Source organism: Rhincodon typus, chromosome 18 (assembly GCF_021869965.1).
Source record: "Rhincodon typus isolate 14 chromosome 18, sRhiTyp1.1, whole genome shotgun sequence".
Lineage (NCBI taxonomy): Eukaryota > Metazoa > Chordata > Chondrichthyes > Orectolobiformes > Rhincodontidae > Rhincodon > Rhincodon typus.
The window spans coordinates 41122428-41141400 of NC_063349.1; the positions used below are offsets into that span (position 1 = coordinate 41122428).

Here is an 18973-nt window from a genome sequence, read left to right on the forward strand (position 1 = left end):
TTATCAGAAAAACCCATCTGGTCCAATAATATCCTTGAGGGATGGAAACTGCCTTAACTTACCTGGTCTGACCTTACATGTGAACCACAGCAATGTGCTTGAAACTTAACCGTCCTCTGGATTGGGCTAAAATGCTGACCAATCAGTGACCTCCTCACCCCATGAATGAGCATATTAAAAAAAAAGTCAGGATGGTGATTCCAATTATCACACGATAATTCCATCTGATGTGTGCCAACATGTATATTGAGTAAGAACATGGTTGGCCTGAGCTAGGATGCAGTCGAAAGTATATTTAAACTTAACAAGGTTTACATGACTGAAATGGTGAACTGGGAGCTGTTGTGAAGGCATTTGTATGGAAATCTAAGCCAGTTTGAAGGGCTATGTGTGAAAAAATGCATTTTTAAAAATAAATTGAGACAACATTGTATTTGGTTACTGTACAAAATTTTATCAGACTTAAAATGCCAGATTTTTTGTTTAAAATACATCAGCTATAGGTTTTCATTTAGAAAATCTACAATATCAATAACATGAAAAGGGCTAAATTAATATTAGCTTTTTACCTCTGTCAGTATCCTGTGGAAACACTTGTCAAACTGTACTTTTTTATTGAAAAAAAGTAAAAATTGGGTTTAACTTCCAATTATCATAGTTTTAAGCACACATGTATATCAGTAGGTTGCAAAAACTGATTCCCGTGTCCAATTTTCCACATTGATTGTCCATAACAGTCATTGTGCTTTAAAACATTTGCATAAGATCACTATTTTGTTTCCGTACAAGAACATTGCAAAGACACAAAATTGGAAATTTTGAAAGCTAGCATGCTGGAATGCAGAAGGGACAAAATATTCATGCAGAAAATACATTTCAAATCATTCCTTTCTTCACATAGTGTTAATAACATGCACTAGTTGTAAAAACATTCTTTGTCCCACATAGCCATTTCCAATTTTAATAGCAGATCTTCTTTTCAAAGTCCTCCCAGCAGGAAGGAGCGGTATAACCAATGCAAAAATCTGCAGTGCATTTCTTCTTTTCCTTTCTCATAAAAGTAGAGAGAATTTTTGTTTTAAATAATACAAATGCATCAAAGTACTTCATGCTATAAATATTGAGAAGTGTCACAAACTAACTGCTCAGGGATTTTCTGAGCCATTGGAACAGCTCGTCTTCAAAGAGGCCATGCCATCGAACATTTGCTTCCACAATTTCTACGGCTTGTGTGAATGAGGCATCTGCTCCCGCTCTGACATTCTTTATAAACTCCTTCAGCTGTAAAATTATGGGAAAAAAAGTATATTTTTATTTTATAAGTAACTTGGAACTGCCAAATGCTTGCTGTGGTAGAAGTGTACAGCTGGTGCGATGTCCTTTACAGACCAGACGGATCAAATAAACAGTACCATTTGTCTCATTTACACCTTGCCAAGTTTGTTTGGTCCATTTTTATTTAAGTTATGGCATGGTCTTTTTTTTTTAAAAAGCAGAGTATGGGGTCCAGATTGGAGGCAGACAGATGGGGAACTATCTACCACCAGCCCCACTCCCAGTTGGTGAGGTTGGTTCATTGTCAGATTAGGGTCCTGGGAGACAGCTAACTCAGGCCAACTGTGCACCGACTGGGATTTTGAATTGGTCATGTCAATGGCTCACGCTAGCCTAGATGACAACAAAGACACCATGAATTCAGGGTCAGAGGTGAGGGAGTTGTGGGTCAGATGTGTCGATGGATCACAGAAGGAAACCCCCAGCACCATCTCCACCCAACACCCCCCAAACCAGCTGCTGGGGCACAAGTGCCGCACCTGCCATCCCCTGGAAAGGTTGCCCCTACAGAAATACAGCCAGACATCCACAGCCATTTAAAAAAAAACAAAATTAATTTATCTGGTCTTTTCTCTCTTTTATTGTGTGATGCTGCTAATCTCCAAGCAATGGAAGGGGCATTCGTTGCCCTGCACCCCATCAGCCCCACTGTCCTGATGAGAGGGGAGCATGCTCCCTGGAGATTCAATTCACTGAAAACTGAAAATCCCAGTGGCCATGCCCAAAACAGGCTGTGCGGGATCTGGAACCAGAATGAGACCCCATTTTCAGTGCTCCTCCCTGATTAAAAGTCTAACCTGTGATGTCTCAAGAAGAAAGGAGGGTTGGGAAGAGATTTAGAGCTGCTCGTGTAATGGGCACAGAGCTGACAAAATTGGCTGTATTACTTGCCCAAAGCCAACATTGAAGCTTGGTGCTGTTTTCAGTTTAGGGACTTATTTGAAGCTGGGAGCTGCCAGCACTGAATGGGTGGCCACTGTAAAGCCGTTCCTTATAAGCCATCCTTTTAAGGATCTTGGATAAGGGTTCATCACCTGGCAACAATACCATACTGATTTTTTTTAATTTCAAAAAATATACTTTATTCGTAGAAAATACAAAAAATAAACACATTTTCACCTACCCGGTCATGCTAGCCGCCCCGGGTTACCCTGGGGGTACGTACACCAACTAAAGGAAAAAAACAAAGGAAAAAGAAAAACTCCGGCGGTCATCTCTACCCGTAGTCATAGTTGGCCCCCTGACCAGTTGGAGGAGGCACCAGCTGGGCCCAGTTTCTGAACAGGGCCCTAATACGGTACGGCCGAGGGGTCTTACACGGTGGTCTTTCCCCACTGCGCCTTGGCGGCGGCTGCCCCAAGCTTTAGTGCGTCCCTCAACATGTAGTCCTGAACCTTGGAGTGCGCCAGTCTGCAACACTCGGTCGGGGTTAGTTCTTTCAACTGGAAGACCAGCAAGTTGCGGGCAGACCAAAGAGCGTCTTTCACCGCATTGATGGTCCTCCAGGCGCAGTTGATGTTGGTCTCAGTGTGCATCCCGGGAAACAGCCCGTAGAGCACGGAGTCCCGTGTCACAGAGTTGCTTGGGACGAACCTCGACACAAACCACTGCATTCCCCTCCAGACCTCCTGCGCATAGGCGCACTCCAGAAGGAGGTGATTGACTGTCTCGTCCCCCCCCGCAGCCACCTCGAGGGCAGTGTGCGGTGGCGCAGAGAGCCCCGGCGTGCATGAACAATCTCACTGGCAGAGCCCCTACAGCAATACCATACTGATGGCATGCTCTGTACCTGAAAACTGCCAACTGTGCCTCCTTGCAACCAGTGTAAGACCTCAATTTGTATTTATAGACAGGGCTCCTCCTCCCCCGACCATGTGGGTGTACTGGCCATCAATTTACAAACAATTAAGAATTAAAGGAACAGGCAAAATGCCCCGACTGTCAACTCCAGTTGAAACTGGCACCCATTGATGTCTAGAATCGAGACTGCAGCATCTCAATGAACAAATATTTTCTGGTTTAACAACAAGTTGCAAAATATTTTGCTGCAGTGAGAAAAATTCAATCGACTTACTTGGTTGTATCACAATTCAATTTGTTTTAACTGCTTGGAATGTTGTCAAACTGAGATGTTCCATTGACTAAGAAGCAACTAATTGATCAATTACATGAAACGCCTGATTTACATTAATCAGTCAGAAGGATTTCAGCCCCACTTGATCAAATTTATATGGTAACTGTATTGTACAGTCACACTTACTGTGAAAGAACAGATCAATTAAAACAAATGGCTGATTATGATTAAAGCAGAAAAAATACAAATTACACTATAGTTATATGTTCTGCATGGAATTTCTAAGTTACAAATGTTCTGTAAAGCACTTAATTTCCAGTTGATAATAAGACCCCTTTTGTATAGTGAACCATTTGACCTTTCATCAGATACATAATACCACAGTTTAAGAATTTTCATTGACATCAGTGTAGGTAATATAAAATAATAAACTTCAAGGTTCTACTAGCTTAAGGAGTGTAAAATCTTATGTAATTCAAGACGGACCTTTAAGAATCCTTCTTAAACCATCTAAATCTTAAAATTGCTCAGATTTTTTGGTGGTTTCAGTGTTTCAGAACTGTATAATTTCATTAGATTGCTTCTGAAAATACATCAATAACTTTCATGTTTCAATGAGTCAGTAACTGTCCTGTGTTGAATTAAATGCTGAGATAGTACTCTTGGGATTTTAATCACAATATGGGAGTTGTTTATTGCTGAAGACCCTGCTATTAGAAAGCATTTATTGCTATTTTATGCTGACATTTCAAAAAGGTGCTGCGTTACAATATCATTATAGGATTTTTGATCAACTGGAAGCCTTCATTTACATTTCAAAGGGACTCTGTGGGTTAAGAGTTGCCCAGAATATAGAACCTTTATTATGTTCTCTCCCATGGTCATAACAATCAATGCCAAGGAATGTTTAAGTTTGTCACGCTTTGGCCAATAATTGGTAAAACTATAATAATGATATATGCAAATAGTTCTCTCTGTTAACTCCTTGTATACTCAAGGTGAATCCTTGGAGAAAAATCAAAACTTGAGAGGAAGCCTTGATAAATTTTCTGCTTAAAAACAATTAAATAAATGGGCATTTTAACCTTGAAACTATTGGTGGTCAATTATGTTGTTATAATCATTTGAACTGGATAAATCTTTTAACTCTACGTGTGCCTTGATCTTGCACATCTGAAATTTAAAATTCAGAATAAAGCATTGTTTGAAGAAATCAATAGTGTAGAAATTGGATATTGCTGCACCAGTCTATGTGGTCAGAAGGCACAATTTCAATGCCAGAAGTCCTGTGCTTAAATAATATAGAAAAGAATTCCAACTTGATATCAGATTAGGCTATAATTTCAGAGTCCCTAATAAGTTCCCAAAACATACGTCAACCATCTTTCATACATAAACCATGGGTCAACAGAGTCATAAAGCATAGAACAGCCCTTCGGCGCACAGAGGCTGGGCTATCTACACCAATCCCACTTCTTTGCATTTGGTCCATAGCCTTGAATGTTATAACATTTCAAGTTCTCATCCATGTGGAAGGTTTCCCGCCTCTCCTGCCCTCCCAGGCAGTGTATTCCAGATTCCCACCACCTGTGGGTGAAAAGAAATTTCTTCAAATCGCCTCTAAACTTCCTGTCTTTCATCTTAAAATTTTGGCCCTTCATTATTGACCCTTCAAATAAGGGTCTATTCTATTCACCCTGTCCATGCCCCTCAATTTTATACACCTCAATCAGGTTCCCTCTCAGCTTTCTCTGCTCGAAAGAAAACAAACTGAGTCTACCCAACCTCTCTTTATAATGAAAAAAACTCCAAACCAGACAACATCCCGATGAATCTCTTCAGCATCCGCTCCAGTGCAATCACGTTCTTCCTATAAACGTGGCAACAAGAACTGCACAGTCTTAGTTGTTACCTAAGCGAAGGTCTATACAACTCCAACATGACCTCCCTGCACGTATAATCTAAACCGCTACTGGTAAAGGGAAGTGTCCTGTAATGCTGTCTTAATCAGTGTACTAATCTGTCCTGCTACCTTCAAGGATCTGTGGACAAGCATCCCAAGATCTCTGTTCTTCTAAGCTTTCTGGTATCCCACCATTCGTTGATTACTCCCTTGTCTTGTTACTTCTTCCAAAGTACATTACCTCACATTTACAGGGTTAAATTACAGGATTTGCCCATCTGACCAACCCATCTACATTTTCCAGAAACCTAAGACTTTCTTCCTCAATGTCAACTACCCAGCCAATCTTCACATCAGCTGCAAACTTACTGATCATTTCTCTCCCCAACCCTTCCCCCACCTCCACCCACATTTTTATCTATATTTTTATATATGTGTATGTATACGTGTATGTTAACATTAGTGTTAAGGAAAGTGCATGGTACAGAGTAGGTGCTGGGTCTACTCTGCCAACTACTCTTCAGGGACAGATTTTTTTTGAATCTGATAATAATTGCCGTGAATGGTGTAAAGACAATCTCCACAGAATCCAAATCTGCTGCTTTCCAGCACTATCATTCCTCCCTGTTATCAATCCACCTGCTCTGCTGGGACATCAGATCACTACTGATGGCACAAGCCACGTGATAGTCATCGTGGTGTGTTGATACTAAATTTTCTTAAAATGGTTGAGCTGCCTATAGAGGAACAGCAGATGGCTCATACAAATCACATCTATGCAGCCTGAGGCCTAATTTTAGAACAGGCTTTAGTCTCTAAATTAGAGTATCTACTTACAAGGCTCCAAAATGGGTCTAAATGAATTTCAGCTCAAATTTACTTTGTTTGAAAGATTTTCGTCCTCTGATGTATTTACACTAAAATAAACAAAATGCATGTAATTTACTGCTAAACCTTGGGTTCAATATGCATGGTCAAATTAAAGTGAGGTTTTGATAAGAGCTGTTCTTCTATGGATTTGTTGCCTTTTCGTATGTCACATTCTTAAGGGTGATAACTGGAATCAAGCTCTAACGGAGAAATTCTTTGTGTGTTGTTGGAACCACTTACCTCCTTCAGTTCAGCTTCAGTACTGAGAAACTCGGTCACACCTTTAATTAGCTTGGAGTTCATAAACAAAGCTTCTCCATATCTGTTAAAAAATATTATAAAGCTTACTTAATAACATAGGTTCGGTGTCTAAATCAGACTTTTATTTTGGGCAGAACAAGTCTTGTATTTGTTTGTTCTATCAAATTGTTTTTGTTTTGTTTACCTTGATTTAAAAACACTCCATTTATCCTGGAAAAATTTCCAGGCTAAATCGCGTCCATTTGGATATTTTGCCACATGAATGATAACATCTATGGTAGTCTGGTCCGGAACCGTCTGAGAGTTTAATGACAGGTTCAGAAGCCTGAAAAGAGAAATCAGTTATATTGATCCTTGAAATATTTTCATTTTATAAAAGGTTTTTTTTTAAACAATAGCTTATTAACCTGTTCAACAAAATGGTATTTTTGCTGCACGCTAAAGCTTCCAGTAAAATTTTCTTCTCTGAAACAGCAGTTGAAGATTGGTATTTGGTCCAGATGAAATCCCAGACATTGTCATCCATGAGGGAAATCCCTGTGCAATAGGCAATGTCTCTAACATTTGGTGGTATTCTGAAATACACCATTACAAAGTGTTAGTATTTGTACAGTATCTTGTTCAATACCTTGAGCATCTGATACCTAGCTGTTATGAGATTGCTGGGCTTCATGTTAAGGTTATGAAGTAATAATTTATTCATAAAGGGTTATGAATGAAATACAATTTATACTAATGCACAGTAATGTCTGAAGGTCTGGAAGAGTCTGAAGTTTTATAAAACTGTCTTGATTTCATGATTTGAACAAAATTTGGCAAATGCATAACTTACAAGAAGCTTTATAAATCTAACGTGCTTCTTGCTGGATGCGGCTTTATGCATTCTACACTAAAGTCCACAGAAATGTTACAGCACAGAAACAGGCCATTCAGCCCATCATGTATGCTCCAACTGAACAAACTAGCCACTCCCTGTAATCCTAGTTTTTTAGCTGTAGCTTTGCAGATCACAATACTTCCAGTGTAGATCCAGGTTCCTTTTAAATGTGCCTCAACCAGCAAACTAGGCAGCAAATTCACACCAACCATACTTTGGATGAAATGGCTTTCCCTCATGGCCCCTCTCATCTTCAGCAAAGCACCTTAATTCTGCTAACTGACCTCTTGGCTGTGTCTTCCCTGTACAAGCACCTTACATAAGTCATCCCTTAGCCTTCTCTGTTCTAAGGAAAGGGGGTTGGTTATCTCAGTTGGCTGGATGGCTGGTTTGTGGCATAGTGTGATGCTACAGTGTAGGTTCAATTCCTGCACCAGCTGAGGTTGCCATGAAGGGCTCATCTTCTCAATGTCTCAGCATGCCTGAGGCATAATGATCCTCAGGTTAAACCACCACTAGTCATCTCTCTCTCTGACGAGAGAGCAGCCTGATGGTTTGGTAAGACTATGGAGACTTTACCATTACCATTGAGGAAAACAATCCCAGGTTTCAGTTGTTTTCCCTATCATTATTTATGCAGGGTGTACTGATGTCAGTGAATGTGGTCAACATGAAGTAATTGGTTGAAACTAGAGATAGGCATTGGGACAGATTTTCACTGACCTGAAGAAAAATGGTGAATAGAATCCAATTCTGAGATTCTGCCTCCGTTCCCAGCAAACCCCTTTTTTTTTTGCTGGAGCATGAAGTGAGCCCACACCTTCTCAAGGAACTGTGGTTCGTGGCTTCTCAGAAATCTATAGTCTGATGCTGAAACCTTGTGTATGATAACTTCAAAAAATTGTACCCATGTCCCTCTAGCCAACTCATGCCCCCAACCCACTCCTAACAGTACCTCAAAGCCTCCAAAGCAGCCCATGACACACTCCCATACCCAACAGCCCTCATTACTTCCATATCAGGCAAATTCCTCCACCCACCACCAACATCGCATCGTACCCTCCTTGTACTTGCATGGCTTTTTGTCCATCTATCGTATACAAACACACACTCAGCTTAGCATGGCAAGTGCTGTGCTCAAGACCGAAAGAAATTATAGAGAGGTGTGAACGCAGCCCAGTCGATCACACAAACCAGCCATCCTTCCGGTGACTCCTTCTATACTTCCCGCTGCCTCAAGAAAGCAGCCGACATAATCAAAGACCCCTCCCACCCTGGTAATACTCTTTTCTACCCTCTCCGATCAGGCATATGATACAAAAGTTTGAAAACACGCACTACCAGATTCAAGAACTGCTTCTTCCTTGCTGTTATCAGACTTTTGAATAGACCTTTCATATATTAAAGTTGATCTTTCTCTGTATCTTCTCTGTAGCTGTAACACTATATCCTGCATTCTGTTCTATTACCCTGATGTACTTATGTAAGCTATGGTTCACCTGGATAGCACACAAATCAATACTTTTTACTGTATCTGGGTACATGTGACAATAATAGATCAAATCAAATCAAATGTTCAAAGGGACATATGACCTACTTCTGCCCTGTTATCTATGTACTTACACAATTATAATTCAAATGATACTTTTGCCTGAAAACAGAATCAACATTTTGATTTCATGCTTCGACAAGAGTAAGTATTCTGTGCAAAGACATTCATAGATTCATTTCAAATGAAGGTGATAATTCCAGTTTTGAGACGTGCACCTGTTATGATCACTTGTCATCCATTCTGAAAGAAGCGACACAGCTTTCTCATGGCAGAGGGCAATGCCAAATTTACAAGCCAAGATAATGACCTTCCGACGTAGTTCCCTGTTTGAAAAGAAAACCAAGACTCAATGAAAAAGTTTTCCACTGGCGCAAAGTGCTGAAGAATTTTTAGTGGATCACTTGATAGTTGAGTCTTGTGTTTGGCAGAGATCCTGAGGTTTTAACCAACAGTAAATTTGCTTTTGCCATGGAGACAACAATTTGTGCTGCCAAACATACTCAGGCAATGTCTTTATCATAAAGCTCTTGCTGTCATCTGCATACTGCAGATGACAAGTCTGCTTATTTTAAAGATAAAATATGAATGCTGTCAGCAACTTTACTATTCTCTTTTCTATTAAAGCTGCAATTGCTTGATTCAAGCAAAACCAGCTGTACTTTTAAATAAGCTTTGTTTGCCTAGAAGTCTGTGTGGAGTTTGCACATTCTCCCAGCGTCTGCGTGGGTTTTCTCCAGGTGCTCCAGTTTCCTCCCACAGTGCAAAGATGTGCAGGCTAGGTAGATTGGCCACACTAAATTGACCATAGTGTTCAGGGACGAGTGGTATAGGGGGATGGGTTCTGGGTGGGATGCTCTGAGGGTTGGTGTGGACTTGTTGGGCCGAAGGGCCTGTGTTTCCACACTGTAGGGATTCTATGAAATTGACAAGGATTCATTCATTGATCAGTAGTTGCCCATAATAGAACTTCATTCCAAAAGCTTATTACAGAATCTTTCCTGACCCTGAATCAATGGAAGATGAAAACACAAAGTAAGGTCCTCGGCAAATTTTTGAAGTTGGGGGAAATTCTCCAAGAGACTAAGGGAGACTTTCACTCATTTGATCCGACTGGGAGAGATTCAGTCTGACACTTGCCTAACTTGCACCACTGAACCTCATGAGGATTCCCATCGGCAGACTATTGATAATTTTCTTTGAGGTGGGGCAAGATGGGAATTCATTGCTTCACTGTGCAGCAATCCTGCTTACTGCAAGTAAGATGCAGCAGAAAAGGAGTTGGAGTGAGTCAGTTTTTGTAGAGCCTCTGGTTCTCAATACCTCTGAACCATAGTCTGGGCAAGGGGACCTTTTAAAGGTAAGTGCACAAGGTCTTAGCAATGCCACCCTGGCACTCCCATCACAAACCCCATCCCACATGCCAGGCTATGCATCCCATGGCTTTATGTACCATCTATGCCAACACACTTGTTAGGACACTTAGGGGAAAAATAAACGAAAATCCTGGCCATACTTTAAAATGAGAATATCTCTTCTATTGAAAAGAATTTTGAAATGTCACTCTGATATCTATATGTAGTCTGGTATATTTCTGTCAGAATTTTGATGTCCACCCTGTCATCAGATGGACAGAGATGATATGTATATTTTTTGTCAGGAACCAAAGAAGGGTAATCTACATCAAGAGCTTCCCATTTCTTGTAGTTCTAAACAAAAATCAGGGTTGAGATTAACACTTTTCTTCCACCCTCTTGTAAAGCATTACAAATAGTAGAAAGTAAAGTCATCTATTTTAAGTGGAGTAAACAATAACCATTACATTTGACCTCAAGCTTACCTGCCTCCAATTGTAGGTGTTGAAAGTTTATGGGAAATTAGGACATAGCAATCAGTACAAAGGTATCCAAACCTGAACAGATACTGATTGAATACATTAAAGTCACTGCAAGCAAACTCAACAGGCTTCACTTCAGGTTTCAAACAAAGTGAAACAAACAAAAACAGAAATTGCTAGAAAACATAACAGTTCTGGCAGTAACTGTGAAAAGAGAAACAGATTTAATGTTTTGAGTCCAGTGACCCCTCTTCAGAACTGGACTTGGTCACTGGACTTGAAAGTTTCTCCAGCAATTACTGCTTCTGTTTGTTTCAGATCTCCAGCATCCGCAGTTCTTTATTTTATTATTGAGTGCAAAGTGAACCATTTCCCATCAGCAACGTACTGGTACAGAGGTGCTACTCATTTGAAAATGTTCACACTCATGATATTAGCAAATAGTCACTTTACTTCATATTCGGTATTCCAGGGAGTTGTTCCATTACGGACAAATGAAACTAAAACCATTGCCAGCAAGATCAATCCAACATGGAACCAATTTGCGAACTGATCAGTAATGTTGGTCTAACCTGTTCGATATAAACTATGTCCTTCAATTTCCATTTTGTCACTCAATCACTAAGTGTTAATGGCTCTCAGACATTGAATACTGCAGTAGAACAGTGACATGTGTTAGTAATGTTCCATCAACAGCAGTGAAAAATGATCGAACTACATGCACTGTTGAATTTACTACCACAAGACCCTGTTTATATCAAGCCCCAGTATTTACCAAACTCTATAAAGCCAATATATCTATAATCAGCTTATAAACTAAGCAAGTAAATGATTTAACTCAGTCTGGTATGATGCTTGAACGACAGTACTATTCACTGCGTCCTCTGGCCATCCCAATAGATTGTATGCTGGAGCAACTTGCTGCAGGACATATTGCTGAAGGAAGAAAAACAGTGAGAAAATTTGTAAGATTTTGTCAATGTAATTTCATAATTTATCCAATATTAGAAATAATATCTAACATCAGTAATGTACAAGCTTGGATCACATTTTATAAATGGCATATCCCTTAGGACTTACTATCTTAAGCAATTATTGGACAAATCCACTTGTTTGGCATCCAAATCCTGCATGTGAAATTGTTCAGATTTTTACATGTGTCGTATGATTAGACTTTTTTCTCAGCAAGGCCTTAGGACCTGAAATTCTGATCAGGATCCAAGGCAGCAAAATTCCTGGTGGGGATGGAATTGAAGCTAAAGCCAGGATTTGGCCCAGTATTTTATCCAGTTTAATACCATTGTATGGAATGGGAGGAAGGCATGGGATCTTCTGTCAATTGATGGCAGATATACCCTGGGAATTCAGCCCAGAATGCATTCATACAACCTCAGTGCTGGGATTTGAAAAGGAGTTCTTTTTTTTACATTAAAGTGGGTTTTGTAGTTTAAAGATTCTAACTATGATCATATGCTACAGATGTTGGGACAAAGTAGCATTTGTGATCTTAATAAAAAGGTATTCAGGACTTACCCAGAAACTACTTAGATGAATAGATAACTTGTCACTGCATTTCAGACCTCCACATCTATTATTGTGGGATGGCCCTATTCAGCTGAACTCAGTAAAAGATGTTTGCCAAGAATTTACATCTGGATGCAGTTGAATTTAGTTGCAGGCTCACTGGTGAATTACTGCATGGGGGAATAAACCTGAGGATAATCTCACTCCTGCTACTCCTGTGGTCAGAGTTAACAAGAAACAAGAGCATGTGTAGTCCAATTTGAAGTATTTTGGAGAGAGGAAAAAGCAAATAGAAGGAGCTTCCTAATTAAGAGAAGATTAACTGGGGTGGGGGAGGGATGGTTGAATTCAGTACTGGGTCCAACCAGAAACAGGAAAATGATCGAGCAAACACTGGCATAGCGACATATTTCATCGCATTATTTGTTGCAAGACATGATACAGAAACAAATCTTATGGACAAAGTAAGTGGCAGTTACTACATTATAATTCTGTTCACATAGCAACTGCAATTTACGCAAACTAGTTTATGAATTAGCTTTTGGCCTCTTCCTTGGCCTACTTTTAAAGGATTAGAGAAATTCAGAAATGCAAGTACAATATCCTCTTGAGGTCATAAGATATTTTGGATGGATACACCTCTCCAAGTCAGACTGACATCTAAGTTGATGTTAAGAATACTCAGGCCCATTCCTGAACATAAACTGCAAGGACCATCCATGGGATTTTACTCCCACCCTCCACTGAATGTCCAAGGGCTGGCTCAATAAAAATGGTCATGAGACAGCTACATCTGTCGCTTGGCAGTGATGTGGTGCTGCCAGGTGGAGTTCCTGAGCCTATGTGCTCCTTGCACCACCTGGAGGTGGCGTTTCCTATGAAACACAGCCTTTCAAGTTAAGATTGTTAATCACTAACAAAAGATTTAAGTTGTCTGAATTATAGTGAGAACTTAACGTTCCATTTTAAATTATCTTTTAGTCATGTCACTGACATTGCAGATACTTTTCCAACAAGGACACAAATTTTTCTTAACATTGAAGATTAGACTCATACACTAAAAATGTTGTACTCCTTGTTCCGATCCACCAACTTGTCCAGGTGAAGTAGCACATTACTTGCAGCGTGCCATGGAAGGAACTCTTTTTCCTTATAAAGGTACCGTATAATCTCCAGGGGAATATTCTGTGGTAAATAGCCAGCTCTAAGGCAAACACAAAAAAAAGTCAGAGACAAATGAGGAAGGAAGGAGCTCATGAAAATCTGAGCAATATTTTTTTCTAAGGATACTAATTGTACTAAACTATCTTACATTTCAAATCATTCTCATGCAAAAAAGGTGGTAAAGCAATAATGTAATAAAATTAGTAAACAGCGTCAACCTCAAATCCCTTCAAACTGCAGAGTTGGCCAGGGATCTTCTGCCTCTCTTGCATGCACACATATTATATCTTTTTATCTCTCACACTAGGGTGTAGATTAGGATCGCATAGTACAGTGTCCTGACAGTAGAACAGGAAGTATGTGGAATTTCTGCTAATGGGCAGGAAGGCTCAAGGTGGCCAGCTATCTAAATATTCATGGATGAAGTGATCGCCAATTGTGCAGCAAGGGTGACTGCAGAATGGCAGCCTCGCCATTACCCCATGCAGTCAAAGGTCAAAGGCCTGCCTTTTAAAATTGGCATCCAATGGGTGTTTGATCCCTGCAAGCCAACAGCATTAACCTGGCTATGTGAGTGGGTAAGGCTGCTACTACGTTCTGATCACACGGCCACTTTTTAAGAAGGAGTTGGATATAGTTCTTAGGGCGAAAGGGATCAAAGAGTATGGGGAGAAAGCAGGACTGGGTACTGAGATGGATGATCAGCATGACCATAATGAGTGGAGGAGCTGACTCAAAGGGCCAAATAACCTATGTCTGTTCCAGTTACTGTGTTTCTATCCCCTTTGCTCAACCTCCATTCATCCTAAAGCTGCAACCCATTCCCAATGAGGTGCATCCCACAGCACCGTGGACTTGTTTCCCACCCCACCCCCATTATCCTTGACCTGCCATTCATCATCATCAAACCACTGACATTACCTATGTTACCCTCAATTCTTTAAAACCTCACTGACCTTCAGCTGACCTCGACCCTTACCTGTGCAGATTACCCTCCTTCCACTGTGCCCGTTGAGCCTTCAGAGGTTCACCACAACACATCCTCTCTCTCTCTGTCAACCACATCCCAATCCCCTTACGTTGCCATTACCTAATCTCAAAGCATCAATGCCTGTGGAATACCATGTGGTATTTTGCTGTCCATATTTAAGAAAGGATACGTTACATTGGAGACGGTACAGTGAAGTTTCATAAAATTGGATCATCTTTAACAAGGTTCCGCACAGTAGACTGGTTAGTAAAGTTAGACCAAGTAGGATCCAGGGAGAGCTAGCCAATTGGATACAAATTTGGCTTGATGGTAGGAGGCAGAGGGTAGTTGCACAGGGTTGTTTTTTCGGATTGGAGGCCTGTAACCAGCAGTGTTCCGCATGAATTGATGCTTGGTCCACTGTTGTTTGTCTGACCAGAATGTGCCTGACAAGAAGTTCACACGTACTGATAGCAGAACTGATGAGATGTTAACAGCCTAACCAACTAAATCCTTTCCAAGGGTACAATAATTGGATGCTGCTGACTAAATCTGTAGTCAGCTCTGTTCATCTAGCCTTTTCTATACTGACTTTAAACTCTGCATTTTTTAAGGAAGAGCGACATATAAATGGCATAGATGACTGTGTGGAGAATTGGATTAGTAAGTTTGCGGAATAACGCAAAGATTGGTCAGCTGGTTAACAGTGAGGCTGAGTGTCTTGGGCTACAAGAAGATATAAACAGGATGGGCAAATGGGCAGATAAGCAGCAGCTGGAATTTAACCCTGAAAAGTGAGAGGTGGTACACCTTGGAAGGAGTATTCTGACAATGAGGTATTCAGGAGTGGCATGAAGCTAGGAAGTTCTGTGGAACAAAGGGAACTTGGAGTGTTTGTCCATAGATCTCTGAAAACAGACAGGCAAGTTAGTAGGGTGGTGAAAAAGGTATATGGGACACTTGTCTTTATCAATCAAGGCCTAGATTACAAAAGGAGGGAAGTCACGTTGAAGTTGTACAGACCTTTGCTGAGACCAGAGCTAGAGTACAGTGTGCAGTTCTAGTACCACATTACAGGAAGGATGTGATTGCACTGGAGGGACTGCAGAGTAGATTCACCAGGATGCTGCCTGGAATGGAGAATTTAAGTTATGAGGAAAGGTTGGATAGGCTTAGGTTGTTTTCATTGGAGCTAGGGAAGGCTAAGGGGCAATCTGATTGATTAATTCAAGATTATGAGGGGCATGGACAGAGAGGATAAGAAGGATCTTCTTCCCTTTGTTGAAGTGTTGGTCATGAGGGGTCAGACGTTCAAGGTGAGAGGCGGAGGTTTAGCGGGAGGTGAGGAAAAACCTTTCTCCCCAGAGGGTGGTGACATTCTGGAATGTGCTGCCTGGGAGGGTGATAGAGGCAAATTGCCTCACATTCATTAAAATGAACCCAGATGAGCAAGTAGTACATCATAACATTTAAGGCTACAGGTAAAGTCCTGGTAAATGGGATTACGTTGAAGGTCAGGTGTTTCTCATGTGTCGGTGCAGACTCGATGGGCCGAAGGCCCTTTTCTGCCCTGTATGATTCTGTTGATTCTGTGATTCTAGAGTTCTGCGCAACAAATTCCAAAAAGATTGAAAAAGATTGAGACATGAAGTCATTTTCTTAACAAAGCCTTGGCAAGATTGATGTTTTGTATATGGAGGGTGCCAATTCAAAGAGGTCATGCAATTAGACCATTGGACACAAATGCAGGAACACTCAACACCATTATTTGAAATTAGGTGAACACTGAAACTGTAGAGAATCTTCAAACAAAAACACTTAGTATTCCTACATCACACGGCATAAATTCAGGGTTGCAAAGCGATTCTGCAGTTCAACTGTAGTTTTCCTCCTAATTACAAGTATGTGACAATAGTATTGCAAATGATACTATGATAACTGAATTATACTTACTTGTTATATAACCCATCCTTAGTTTAAATTAATCCTGAAAGGGTAGACTACAAAGTAAACCTTAGGCTAACTAATTGCTCAGTTACACAGAAAGAATTAGTACTGGCAAAACAAAAGACTTCTAACATTCGTGGTCAAAGCTGTAGACCCAGGATAAAAATTGTGCTCCTGGTGCAGTGGTACTGGGTTCAAGTCTCACCTTGAGGTGTGTAATAACAACTCTGAACAAGTTGATTCAAAAACAAAATAAAAGATGTGTCCCAAACATCCAGTCACCTTAAACATGCATAGGAGTGCAATGCCCGATATAAGACTAGAGTTGATAGTCTAATTAGTTGTTAAAGCTTCAAATAATGATAGCATTGAACATAAAACCTAAAGGAGAAATGAGCTAGTATATCTAAAATTGAGACTTATATTTTAGGAAGAGTGAATGCTTTTCACATTCTAAATAATCACAGTGCTTAATGTACAGGCAAATACAGTACAAAGTTCCTGTAGCAAAACAATCATTCTATTTGTTTTAATTCAGTGGTAAGTAAAATACTAATAATCCATATCATACAGCACAACAAACAACACCAACGCAATCAATACTAAACTGGCATGTTGTTTCTCGAACCCCCATTAACAGATTTCAATTTATCTCATGTTTATGTAGTGTTTAGATTAGTATTCGTACTTATGGAGTTTACAGAGTTCTCTGTTTTACATTAAATGCAAAACATACCTGGCTAGGTTGAAAGCATCATCAATCAGACCTGCTCGGTTGCCAACAGAGATCACCTGTCAGGGCGAACCAGAAGAAGAAACGATTTAGCGCTGAAAACCGTACCAGAAACAAAAAAAAAGCATCAGAATTCATTTTAATTTACCTCAGGATTGGTCATCAGCTGGTCAATTAACAACTTCCAGTTCCTCAAATCATAGTTAACCCGAAAGTAGCCAGATTGATTAAGGTTTCCGACAAGCCAACTACTGCTATCCAAGAAGCTGATTCTGTGATGCTCTACCAAATAGAAAACGAGACTCAAGATTAACTAATTCAAAAGTCGTATGCAGATATCCTTCATTTGATATTGCAATCTTGGTACTTTCAATGAAAAAGGAAGCACGAAAAAGTAAACTTGTGAAGTATAGTCACTATTGTAATTTAGGAAATGCAGCAAACAATTTGTATAGAGCAAGGTCCCTCAAGAGAAACCATGATCATGGTGGGGTCATCTGTTTTACAGATGTTTGTTGGTGAATAAACACTGTTCAAGACATCAGGGATAACTCCATTGCTCTTCTAGTGTCAGAGGTTTTTGTGCGTTCACCTGAGAAAGCAAACATGGCCTTGATTTAACGTCTCCTCTGAAATACTGAGCCTCTGACACTGTAGCACTGCAGTGGAGTGTCAGGCCTGGCTTTTGTGTTCAAGTGAGTCGGAACAAACTAATGTCTTAACTCACAAGCAAGAGTGCAACCGCCTAGCCATGACCGATGCATAAAGTGTAAAAACAAAACACATAGTATTCTTTATTGTTCCTTAGGACCTAGGGCAACTTAACAGCTCAGCTCTGGAACTAAATTAGTTAAAGGTCTGAAAGAATATGATTTAATAATTCATCATGGAGTATAGTCTAAATTCCAATTGTTATAGCTCATTGATAGCCTGACTAAAATGATTTGAATATTCATCTTCACTTCCCAGCTGTACTTTTGGACTGATGTTGAATTAATATTTCAACATTGTTAAAGAGCTTTTAATCACTGTAATGTTAATAAGTTTTATTAAGGAGAACATTTTCACCTGAACCTAAGTGAAAGGATTTCCAACAATAATGGGAGAGTATTATGGAATGGGAGTTTGAACGTAGATTGCATAATTAGAAAATAAAGAAGGAGTAATTCCATAAACTGTTAAAAGATTATGAAGTCGCTAAGAGACAGGAAATAAGAACTTACTAGATATAAATAACGTCTTTACATCAGCTCATTTTTAAATGTTCGAAGTGGGTGGAAATAGGAGGAACTCAGAGTGACACCCAAGCCATTTTAACACCCAACCTTCACTTACATAAAGCAGGATATTCACCCACCTTAAGCCATCAGCACTAACATCAAGGCTGATGGACTGAAAATGCTAAAAAAATTGAGAGCCTGAGGATACCAGCATGGAGAAAACAGCTCTTGTCATATGTCAACTCAGAGTTGGGGGGCTTTGGGTGCCCAAATTCAAGATGAGAGGAAGAGTCAAAACCAGGGTTGTGTAAGTCTGGACATTGCTTGCAGGCCCAATGGGAAACATTCCTCTTTGCTTCCAAGGATTCCACAGACTGCTTATATTTTTGGAACTTCACACAACCCCTTCTGACACCATTCTGTGACCTCTGCCATGGTTTCCGTGCAAGCCACAAACTTTTCACTGTAAAACAGGCTTGTCCACTGGTTGTTCTTAGCCAAACTATGATGGTGACAAGTCTATGAATACATCGCTCCACCATCATAATTACACAATCCATACACAGCACTTCCAAGGGGAGAGAAAAAGGGTAAAAGTATGCTCCATTAATCTAACTTGCTGTCCAAATACATCATCGAATTAGCTCTCTCACAATTGAATACAAAAGTTCATCAGCAATAATCGGATCAGATAACCACAAGGGTTTAA

At 40.2% G+C, this 18973-nt stretch overlaps 1 protein-coding gene across 3 annotated transcripts in view; it reads right to left on the reverse strand.

The window, feature by feature from the left end:
- Window positions 1–475: 475 nt before the first annotated feature.
- LOC109927660 (thyrotropin-releasing hormone-degrading ectoenzyme) overlaps window positions 476–18973 on the reverse strand; it is a 101602-nt gene continuing 83104 nt past the window's right edge. For 2 of the 3 annotated variants that reach the window (XM_048607968.1, XM_020527645.2), the window contains exons 12-20: window positions 17193–17326; window positions 17048–17103; window positions 13287–13434; window positions 11545–11642; window positions 9088–9195; window positions 6851–7018; window positions 6628–6768; window positions 6423–6504; window positions 476–1281 (exon numbers count right to left, since the gene is read on the reverse strand). In XM_048607968.1, coding sequence (XP_048463925.1) covers window positions 1138–1281; window positions 6423–6504; window positions 6628–6768; window positions 6851–7018; window positions 9088–9195; window positions 11545–11642; window positions 13287–13434; window positions 17048–17103; window positions 17193–17326 — 1079 coding nt within the window. In that variant the 3' untranslated portion in view covers window positions 476–1137. Of the gene's footprint in view, window positions 1282–4745; window positions 4997–6422; window positions 6505–6627; window positions 6769–6850; window positions 7019–9087; window positions 9196–11544; window positions 11643–13286; window positions 13435–17047; window positions 17104–17192; window positions 17327–18973 lie in introns of those variants that run through there. The other variant, XM_048607969.1, reaches the window with a different exon arrangement.